General features: G+C 31.6%; 1 protein-coding gene, 1 long non-coding RNA gene and 1 other non-coding gene across 3 annotated transcripts; 1 reads left to right on the top strand and 2 right to left on the bottom strand.

The window, feature by feature from the left end:
* The first annotated feature begins 4079 nt into the window (after window positions 1–4079).
* On the top strand, window positions 4080–7350 carry LOC136230639 (CRIB domain-containing protein RIC4). Its single transcript, XM_066019770.1, has 3 exons — window positions 4080–4409; window positions 4990–5124; window positions 6941–7350. Exons 1-3 carry the CDS (start codon window positions 4286–4288, stop codon window positions 7147–7149), a joined length of 468 nt encoding a protein of 155 aa, XP_065875842.1. The 5' UTR covers window positions 4080–4285; the 3' UTR covers window positions 7150–7350.
* A 3267-nt stretch (window positions 7351–10617) lies between these two features.
* LOC136230640 (uncharacterized) lies at window positions 10618–11656 on the bottom strand. Its single transcript, XR_010689487.1, has 2 exons — window positions 11356–11656; window positions 10618–11236 (listed from the first exon to the last, which is right to left on the bottom strand). It is a non-coding gene; the product is annotated as an uncharacterized lncRNA (long non-coding RNA).
* Window positions 11488–11590, bottom strand: LOC136231395 (U6 spliceosomal RNA). Its single transcript, XR_010689789.1, has one exon. It is a non-coding gene; the product is annotated as a U6 spliceosomal RNA (small nuclear RNA).
* Window positions 11657–11868: the final 212 nt, after the last annotated feature.

Below are 11868 nucleotides of genomic sequence, written 5' to 3'. Positions count from 1 at the left end.
TGTTGTACACACTACAAATCCAAAAGAAATTTTGAATACTGGTTTTACTTAGACGGCGTATGAAACCAGTGTTTGTTTGCCTCGATGATACCACATTGAGCAAATGACAAAATTTTGGATACTAGCCTCGTTTGTTTGCCAGAAAATATTTTATTGATTTTCCAGTATTTGTTTGCTTAGAAAAATAAGTCAACAAATAATTTTAGGTTAATCAACATAAAAATTTACGAAGAAAGTAAGAAAAATATCTTACCCTTTAAAAAAAGTAAAATATTTTCTCAACCTTTTGTAACTCTGCTCCATTCATTCTTATCCTATTAAAAATAGTAGTCATCCACCATTTTTTTCCCGTTTTTTTGATGTTATAACCAAACATCGGAAAATATATTTTTTTTCTAAAACACAATATTTTTCAACAAACAAACCATGGTAGATAAGTTTTTATGCCTTAATTTTATTCAATTTAAATTTGATAATTCAATCATTTTATTTTCTTCTTCAAGAAGAAGAAATTGAGGTTTGGTCTTCCATGACCAAAAGAGTGTTCTTAGATTCCAACAATACAAATTGCTTCTGTTGCACTCTCTGATTCCAAATTAGTTATAGAGTCCAAATCAAGTAAACCCAAATAAATAAATAAATAATAATTAAAATAAATAAATAAATAAATCATTGGTTGGAGTATATTTGGGCTGACCTATAATACTAGCATATAGGAAAAAAATAATACATAAAATAAGGTGTAGCTTATAGTTTAAGAGAGGCAAGTAGCTAGAGAGAACTTAATAAAGAAGATACTATTATAAATGAGGATTTAATTTAATTTGGGTTAGGGAAATATAAATTAGTTCAACCTAATTTCATTTATCATTGCATTATTGTCTAAACTAGAGGTAAAATTTGTGAATGATTTAAAAAAAAAAATTGATACTAAAAAATTAAATAAAGGGATAAGGTAAAGATTAAATCTTTTTTGAAAACGAAATCAATCTTTAAATCAATGAGAGTTCGTTATATCAGATTCAGTTAGAGATCTCACTAGATGAGAAGCTGAATCCCAAAATAAAGGGCTAGAAACAGAAAATGATTCTTTAGTAAGAGTGTCTGCGACTTTATTAGCTTCTCGTTGGATATAAGTGATACGAGCACCCAAGCAGTTCCCTGTAATTTTCTTACACTTTCCAATAACATCCCTTAGGTTTGAGAAATTGTAGACGGAGCTATAGAATGCTGTCACGACACCTAGTGCATCCGTCTCAATACAAACATCTGTTAAGTTTCAGTCACGAACTCATTCTAAGGCTTATACTAAAAAATAAGCCTTCGAAACAGCCACGTTCTAGGATCCCATCAAACTTCTAGACCAGCATTGCACAATTTGTCCTAAGACCGAGCGACAGACCCATTCCAAATCCACTCTCCCGGTAGCAGAATTAACCAAAGCATCAATGTTTATTTTTTACAACGTTTGTTATTTGACAGTATATATTGACAATCAATGTTGCATTCCCTGTAGATCGATATCTTTTATTACTACAAGCGAAACCGTGCACTTGCGGAATTCGCCTAACATTTACTTTTATATGATACTAAGGTTATTTAATTAATTCAGAAGCTAATACAGTGGAAAAATGTAATAAATAAATTAATTCCCTTTACAATACTTTTGTATAAATAGGGATACAAGATATCAAACATTGATTTACAACATTGGAACAATCCTACATATATACGTTTATTAAACCTGCAAAATAATAACAGTTGATATCATGAGGCCAAACATTAGGTCCGACTTCAGTTGTTTTGGGACGCCGAACTTGACATCTGTCATATTATACGTAAAAGTTCCAGTGTTTCACTCACTCCAATGACAGACTATATAAAAGATCTATATTAGAATACATCCAAATTGACGCTTCCTAATAATAATACCATCATCATAACAATGAAAGGATGATAGAGCGCAAGTAAGCGTCTATCATGTGATGCTACTTGACATAACACAATCGTTGTCTGATGCACCATCAGACGGCAGCGAGTCCCGTGACAGTTTTATATCTTGCAGGACGACGATTTTGAACCGTCATTTGAAAGGATATTCAATATTCAAATATAGACTCAAATACGACAGAACATGAAATATTCAGAGCGGAATGTGCTACGAGGAATGTCGTGGAATATAATTCATTATAATGATTAATGATCAATTAATTATTAAAATCAAGTTTAATTTATTATAATAAATTTCAATCTAACTATTTTGATTAGAATTCTCAAAATAACAAATTAATATACTTTTAAAAAAATTACTAAATAATTAATCACCCATTAACGCTATTTGATAAATAATAGTTATTCTGAATAATCTAATTACTTATCAATTTTATTTATCCATTATTTTAGTCAAAAAAATATACTCAAAATAATCCATAGATAAATTAGTAATTATTAAAATTATCATTATAACCGATTATTTATGAAATAATTAGAATAAATCAATCACTAAACTTTGTGAAAACCCTTTTTAGTTTTTATTTATTTATGAAAAGCTTACTCCTTTTAGGTTGATTTTAACTTTTTTTATTAGCCCTAAAATATACCCAAGTGGAAAACTACTTCAAATAAATAAATATTGATATCGTATAAAACGAATTTGACACGTGGCATCTTAGGAGCTCTCGAATCAATCGCCACATATCATAATTTGGACATTCGGATCAGTCAAGAAACTTTCATAGAACGTTTCCACTCACCTCCATACAGTTAGGTCGAAGACTCCACATCATGGAGGACTTCTCCAAAAGTCAGACTCCTAATAAGAGAAGGAGTCCTAATACTATTCCTAGAAGAAGAGGGGTTCGATTCGATCTTATAAATAGACAGATATGACAATATCATATGGTACGTTAACACTACAACTTACAAGCAGTCCTACTGTTCAACCTTTCTTAAGCTTCTACTGACTTAGACATTGGAGCAGGTTCGTCGGACTCCGACCCCTTTCTAACCCTTGATTCTGTTTCATAGATTAAGCAAAGAAGATCCAGCAAGACATTCAGACTCTCCATTACAAGTTCATATTTAAAAAATAGGCCTAAATACACTAGCTCCCTGAACTTGTCCATAAAAGTAGATTGACTCCTTGAACTTTGTTAGTGTCTCACTAGCTCCCTAAACTTGCTTATTTTGTATCAACAGCTCCCTAAACTTGTCCATAAAAGTAGATTAGTTTCCTGAATTTTGCAAGTGTCTCACCAGTTCCCTAAACTTGCTTATTCTGTGACAACTAAATACAAAAACTTATTAAATCTAAATTTTAAAAATACATCTTCATCTATTCAATAGGTAATTTTTTCCCTTCTCCTACCTTTCAACCTGTTATAAGAGTTAATGTCGCAGATTTGAGAGATCGAATAGATGAGAATCAGAGTTAGTACTATGGTTTTTATATATATATATTTTTTTTTGAAATAATGTCAAGTTTTATTAACTTAAATCAGATGAAAGAACATTGTTAACTAATGGTGGTGGACATGCCCACACTCATCCCGAACAGACACAGAATTGACTGCTTTTGCTAGAGCATGGTCAGCCGAATTCGTTGAACGCTTAATAAAGGAGATAGAGCACATATCTAAATATCGTAATAAACGAATACAATCAAGAAGTTGATGAGACATTTGCAAAGTGCATGAACCTAATCTACTTTTATGGACAAGTTTAGGGAGCTGGTGATACGAAATAAGCAAGTTTAGAGAGCTGGTGATACACTAACAAAGTTCAGTGAACCAATCTACTTTTATGAACAATTTCAGGGGATGGTGGTTATGTATTAAGCCTCAAAAAATATTATGGAACACTTAGATGTATACATTATTATATTGTTGAATTTGTTATTAGGTTAAACATCACAATTAAAACCATACACATCACTTGTAACCCAAAACACCATAAATCCAAATTAATGTAACATTACACGTCCAAACATACACATCACTTGTAACCCAAAACACCATATATCTACCAAACCTAACCCATTTTTCCTTAGCTTTCTATACATGAAATTATAATAACTTTGTTCTAAAGCTACCACACCACACCACTTCACCCAAACCCAATATAACAATTTTTTTATAAAAAAAAACCCATCAATTTTATACATATAAATATATAAACTTTTTCATCAATTCTTGTACCCTTTGGTTTTAATTTTTGTGGGTTTGAGTCAATTTTTCATATACTTTCTTTTTTTAGGATTGAATTGTTGGTTGTTGATGAAGAAATAATGAGAGATAGAATGGAAAGATTTGTTCTTCTTCCTTTCTCAATGGGTTGTGTTTCTGAATCAAGTGTTGCTATTGGGGTTCATCAATACTCAAGAAGAAATAAGCCATCATCTCCATTCATAAGTACTTCTTTCTCTCTCTAGAATTATTTTAATTATTTAACACTTTCCCTCTATATATATATATTTTTTAGGTTAATTCCAAAAGAAAATCATTGTGTTTAATTTTTTTTGGTCAATTGCATGCATGTGATTTGTTTTTTTTTACGATCAGGAGATGATCAGGAGATGACTGAGCTAAAAACAATGATCTTTTATGTTGACACCGTTAAAATGACGACCTTAAAATTGAAAATTCCCAAACAACTTTAATTCTTCAACTTTTTAGGATATTTATGTATTTTTTTAGGAGAGATAAAGTGAATGTTCAAAAAGAGAGAAAGTGAAGAAAATAACGATTTTAGAAAATAAAAAATTCAGTTCCATAGTAAATGTGGTACTAAACATCTTTAATTATTAGAATTTTCCATTTTGTGGTAGTTAACGGTTATCTTTATAGTGTTAAACTAAAAAAATCTCGTTTTCAACAAAAACTCCGGTCCTTGTTTTATAATGTTAAACTAAAAAATCTTCGTTTTTTTTTTTAATTTACCCTATATTGGTTGGCTTGATGTTTATGTTGTTCTTGAATTAATGATGATTAGGGAAAAAAGAAGAAGATGAGGAAAGCTTATCAAGTACAGAAAGTATGAAGAATTCAATGAGATCTCTTGGCCTTTCTAAGCCTAACATATCCAGTGGATTTTACAGGCTACTCAAAGGTTTCAAGACATTCTTTGGTGAGTTTTTTTATTTTTTTCCCCAAAAACAAATAAAACAATTAAAGAAACCCATTTCTTTATAAAAAAAATTCGTTTTTTTTTTATATCCATTAAAGAGAAATCAATTTCTTAAGAGAAATTAAGAAGAAACAAATAAATAAGAAATCAATTTCTTAAGATTGAAATATTATAAAATAGAAATCAATTTCTTAAACTTGAAATATTATAAAATTGAAATATAAGGACTAATATCGATAATTGCCAATTAGAATCCACATAGTACAAGAGTTTGAATATTATTACAAATTAGTACCGAAATTTAAATATAAAATTAAGATATAAAATTAAGTTTATAAAATTAGTTCAAATAGACTTATGATAATATAAACGAGTCTTCGGTCTAAAATAGCTATGCTGGTGACATCAGTTGTAAAGATAAACTTAGATAATTCTTGGAGAAAAACTTATGGGAAATTTACATACAGTTTTAAAAAATGATAAGGTGCCAAAATAGGTCTATGGTTTTTGGGGAAGTATCAATTTAGGCTCAACAAATAGCACCAATATAGGCTTAACGTTTAAAAAATGGTATCAATTTAGGCCTCCATAACAGAGCGAGACACGTCAGTGATATTATTCCATTAAATTATGTTAATTGTACGTGGAGAGAGAAATCAGAACTTAACGGTGTAATAAGAATGACGTGTCAAATCCGTTACCGATGCCTAAATTGATACTCTTTTTTAAATGCTAAGTCTATATTGGTGTTATTTGTATGTAGAGCCTATATTGGTGTCAAATGCTAAGTCTATTTTGGTACCTTATTCATTTAAAAAATTATTTAAAATTATGTTAAATAATAATTTAAATTAAGATTAATTTCAAATAAATGCTCCATGGTTTTACTTTTTTGCAAATCCGCATTTGTGGGTTTTTTTAGTGGTTTGCAAAATTTTTATTTTTTAATAATTTTTTTTATAAAAATGTTACTTTTGGATCCATCCCTTAGATCGTGGATATATGTTGCCATTGTTTAAACCTTGAATTATACGTTGTTGCATTTTTTGAATTTTAATTTCTATATTTTTTGAATAAAAATGTTATTTTTGGGTTTCTCCCTCCTCTAGACTCTAGGCAGGCACTTTTCCTACCCATTGGCATGTAAATAGCAAATAAGTAATATTTTTTAGAGTAAAATCTAAAAAAACTCATGTTTTTTTTTATTTTTTTGTCAAACTGCTATCCGTAAAATTTTTTTTGTCTAAACGGGAACTGGGGTTTTCGTTTTGCTAAAAACGAGAATTGTTTAGTTTGACACTATAACAACTTCAAAATGGAAAATCCCAAAAATTAAAGTTGTTTAATACCATATTTGCAATGGAACCAAATTTCCTATTTTCGAAAATCATCATTTTTAGAGATGTCTCTATCTAAACATTCACTTTCTCTCTTCTCACCAAACAACACATAAATGACCTCAAAATTAAAAAGTTGAACAATTAAAATTGCTTAAAATATTATCAAGTTTTGAATTTTTCAATTCATTTTAATTTTGAGGTTCTTATTTTTAGTAAAAGAAAAACATATACAGTAAAATCTCTATAAATTAATAATGTTGGGATCATGAAATTTTATTAATTTATAGAGATATTAATTTAACGAACTAACCCAAATCGGGACTAAAAAAATTATTATTTTAAAGAAATTGTTAATTTATGAAGGTTTGACTGTACCAGTTTGACAAAAGGTGAAAGTACATTACATTTTTTTGTTGACTTTATCCTATTTTTTATATAAAACAAATAATTAATTAATTTTGATTATAATTTTGAAGTGTATGAAGAAGAAGAAATGGAAGAAGTTGAAATGGAAATAGGAGTTCCAACAGATGTGAAGCATGTGACACATATTGGATGGGATGGATCATCATCAACAACAAATATAAATCCAATTCAAGGATGGGAAAATCTTATTTCTCCTGAATTAATTTCTCCTTCTTTAAGGCAGTTTGACCTTAATCTCAAACCTAATCTTGTTAATTAGTCATTCATTTGCTTAATTCGAGTTTCGGATCTTTTCAATTTTTATTCATCGAGTGTTTGATGTTTTAATTTGATAGTTTGTTGCATATATTAAATGTTTGATTACTAAATTAGTTAGTTATGAAATTTTAATTCAATTAAAAGAACGTTACTCATTTTGTCATTATCTCGCATGTATTAATAACTTTATGACCCATTTTTTTATAGACGGTTTCGTATTAAAATATAATAAGATTTGTTAATATTTGTTAGGTTAATAACTGGTATTATGAATTTGTCGATATAGACAGTTGTAACCACACTAAACATGCTCTTTTCGAAATCCTTAGATCCCTTCATCTCCATCAACTCGGAAACTGCTTACATGTACTCTCTTTAAAAACAAGGTCAATCAAATCAATAAAACTCAATTGAGGCTATAATTTCTCATGGTATCAGAGCTCAAAGAGGTCTAACAACCGTGAAATACTTTCCGTTCCCCTTTCACGTTTCTTTTAGCAGCAAAATGACAACTAACGGAGCTGTCTCTTCTACCTCTGAAACATGAATTCTAGCTGCACACCCACTTTCCCCGTCACCCCTTCAAATGTATCGTACCATATCATCTACAAACTGACCTCCACAAATTATTTGCTATGGCGAACACAACTCATGCCGCTGTTGAAAGAACAAGGGTTCCACATCGCCTTGATGCAACCGAAACTAATCAGTTAGTTGTAAAATTTTCATTCAATTAAAAGAACTAATTTCAAATATTATTAATTTAAGTGCATTGTGCAAACATTTTTTTAAATATAATGTAAAAATTGATAAAATAAATATGTATAAATCCATTAACACAATAGTGGGTGTTCGTGATGAGAATTTGGTTGCTCGAATTTCTCAAGTTATTAGCACCCTTTTGAATGGCTTATTATAGGATGACATTTTCATTTATATGTTAAAGGCGCACCTAAGGCTTCAGCCGCATAAAGCACTAGGCCGAGCGCCTTAACACCCTCCAAAAGCAAGCACTGTCGCGAAGGCAATAGTATATAGTGTGTCTGTATAATTTAGATTGCAAAATTCAGCTGAAAAACAGAAGATGTTCAAGAGGACTAGCTATGTTGCTCTCCAAATTTTACAATGTGCCGAAAATCGAAGCTAATTATCACCTGGAAAAACTGTACCCAATTGAAAGACCAGATGGATACAAACACACCATATATACTATTGCCTTGGCGACAGTGCATGCCTAGTGCCTTGTGCGGCTGGAGCCTTGGGTGCGCCTATAACATATAAATGAAAATGCCATCCTATAAGCCATCCAAAAGGTGCTAATAACTTGAGAAATGCAAGCAGCCAAATTCTAATAACGATCACTGTTTAAAAACAAGGCCTCGAAATCGAGAACCCGCCCCGTTGTAAATTCTCATCACGAGCACTATTTCGATCCCTTATTGCAGATCGAATGTCATTGCTGGTTCAGGTTTTCTTTGGTAATTGAACAGCATTTTAAAAAAATATAGGACACGGGTGTGGCGGGACACGGCAAATTTTATATAATTAATTTTGTATATATTACATATAAAAATATATAAAAAAACTTGATAAATCACAAATTACTTATAAACCAGAAAAACACATTCATAATAAGATAATCTAATACTTCAAATAAAATTAAAAATCAAAACGAAGTATTTTAGGTTTTTCCCGAAAATCGCAGGAGAAGAAAGAAGCCCTAAAAGTTTAGAATTGCGATAATAGCAGGTGAGAATTAGATGTATTTTAGGGTTTTTTGTCAAATTTTGTAATTGAACCATATGTTTAAAAAAAATAGAAAAAACCCTAAACTTTTACATTTTTTTCACTATTACCCGTGTCCCCGCCGAGTCCCCGAGTCCGGCGAGTTCGACACCGCCACAGCGACCCCAGGGAAGAGTTCGTGCTTCATAGCTTAAAATAATCTATTGGCCCCTGAACTTGCTTAAAGTGATTTATTTGCCCCCTGAACTTGTTTAAAGTGACTTACATTGCAATTTGTCAAAATCCGTAAAAAAAAAAAAAAATCAAAACTTAAAAAGTAAAGGCTTAATTCGTGATTTTAAAGTCTTGAAAATAAATCAACTTTTTATTTTGTACATTTTTATTTTTGTGACGTTTTTATAAATTTAGGGACTTAGTCATGACACTTAAAGCAAATTTAGGGGGCTAATGAGACACCATGTAAGTTCAGGGGGCAACTGATGTATTAACCCTTCAAAAAATGTTCTGGTGAAAAGTAAGTCTTAAAAAGCTAAAAAAGAGCAAAGTGAAGGAAGCCAATTTGCAAGCGGAGCTATCATTAACCACATGACTATGACAGCAATTTCATCACAAAACCTATGTTGCACGGAAACGGATACCGGGAAACGTTATTTCTAGGAAACGGTGATGGAAACGGTAAAGAAATGGAAATGGAAACGGACATGGACACGAAATGCGGAAACGCTAATCCGTACAACATAGCAGCACAAAACAGGATATTGATGTTCCTTCAACAAACAATGAAAGGTGAAAAGAAAGAAACTGTAAAGCAAGCAATCAATCATGGTTATCTGGCTTGGGACTCTTTAGCTCTCAGTTTCTCACTGCAGCTAACATTTTGATATGGAGGGAGACTAATGGCCTCAAAGCACCTTTTCCAGTTATTATTCATATTGATGAGCAGAGGTATAAACATTGGAGATGCAGTAAGCATGAGTTCTAATTTAGCTAAAGGCAGCAATGCCCCATCATATGAGTTTTTGCAATTCTTGACAGGAAAAGGAAAATCTATCATGATCACAGGAAAAGGAAAATCCTATGATTCGAATTGATTCAGCTCTATTTCGAGCCGGATGTATAAGGAGAATCTAAATTACAACAGAATCTTATAACTGGATTCGATTCAGCTCTATTTCGAGCCGGATCCATAGGGAGAATCTAAATTATACCAGAATCTTACAATTGGATTCAATTCAGCTCTATTTCGAGCCGGATCTTCATCATCATTCTCAAAAGCTTCAACAATAATAACTACTCAACTCACTCTCCTCTAGTTGGATTGTTATTTATCAAGTTATCAACTCAAACTACTCAACTCGGAAATCCACAATTTAGAAAATGTGGATTTCGGAGTCGAATCTCGATTTTACAACTATGATAGATGATCTGAATGGGATTAAAGTTAAAAAGGTATCAAAGGCAACAAGTGCTGTAATACAAATTATCAAACCAGTTTCTTAATTACATCCAAATCTAAATCGATAGGACTCTCAGTCTTCAAACTCAACTAGAGGACTGAGAATCTCAATTCAGCTCTATTTCGAGTGGGATCTTCGTCACGATTCTCAAAAGCTTCAACAACAATAACTACTCAACTCACTCTATTTATCAAGTTATCTATCTCAAACTACTCAAACTCATAAATCCACATTCAGAAAATGTGGATTTCGGAATCGAATCTCGATTTTACAACTATGATCATGATGATCTGAATGGGATTAAAGTTAAAAAGTATCAAAGGTAACAAGTGTTGTAATACAAATTATCAAACCAGTTTCTTAATTACATCCAAATCTAAATCGGTAGGATTCTAAGTCTTCAAACTCAACTAGAGAACTGAGAATCTCGATTCAGCTAGCCAGATCTTCATCACCATTCTCAAAATCTTCAACAACAATAACCACTCAACTCACTCTATTTATCAACTTATCATCTCAAACTACTTAACTCGGAAATCCACAATTCAGAAAATGTGGATTTTGAAGTCGAATCTAGATTTGACAACTATGATCATGATGATCCGAATGGGATTAAAGTTAAAAAGGTATCAAAGGCAACATAGAAGATGATGAGGCAACAATTGCTGTAATACAAATTATCAAACCAGTTTCTTAATTACATCCAAATCAAAATCGGTAGGATTCTCAGTCCTCAGATTCATTTATAACGGCAGCCGCAGTAATTACTTAATTTAAAGGAATTGAAGTAACTCTACAAGAAAATCCACGAATTGAATCAGAGGAATAGAAAATAGCGACTTACCTGTTTGTATACAGAAGGAAGAAGAAGCCATTGCAGGGGAGCTGAAGTCGTTGTTCATAGAATTGGCGCAGAGGTAAGTAATGACTTAATTTAAAGGAATTGAAGTAACTATACAAGAAAATCCACGAATTGAACAGGCGAATAGAAAATAGCGACTTACCTGTTTGTATGCAGAAGGAAGAAGCCATTGCAGGGGAGCTGAAGCCTTTGTTCATAGAATTTGCGCAGAGGTAAATTTGCAAAAAAAGAAGGCGTAGCAGGAGATTTAGGGTTTAGGGAAAACGAAATCGAAAAAAATTTGGACCATTTCTCGATTTATGCGTGTCATCCTTGCGCAGGGGCCATGCTAATCTTCTCTGTATCGTTCCAATTTTATCGGATGTCCCCGAAGGGACGAAAAGTAGTTGTTATCTTTGGCTTGTTAAGGCTATGTGAAGTTGCGAAATCTAACGATGTGGGAATTTCATTTCGACTAGGAGCTAACAGGTGGCGTCACTACTGACTTGTTTTATTAGCATTTTTGTTTAGAGAGGGATAAGGTAAATATATATATATATATATATAAGGTTAAAAGTAATTTTAAAATAATGTAATTTTAGACGTAACATTGGTAACTAAGAATAACAAATACCCAGAACGATATAGAAGTGGAGGTGGTACAAGCGACTTTCAC

Source organism: Euphorbia lathyris, chromosome 5 (genome assembly GCF_963576675.1).
Source record: "Euphorbia lathyris chromosome 5, ddEupLath1.1, whole genome shotgun sequence".
Classification (NCBI taxonomy): Eukaryota; Viridiplantae; Streptophyta; class Magnoliopsida; order Malpighiales; family Euphorbiaceae; genus Euphorbia; species Euphorbia lathyris.
This window is presented reverse-complemented; position numbering and strand designations above follow the sequence as displayed.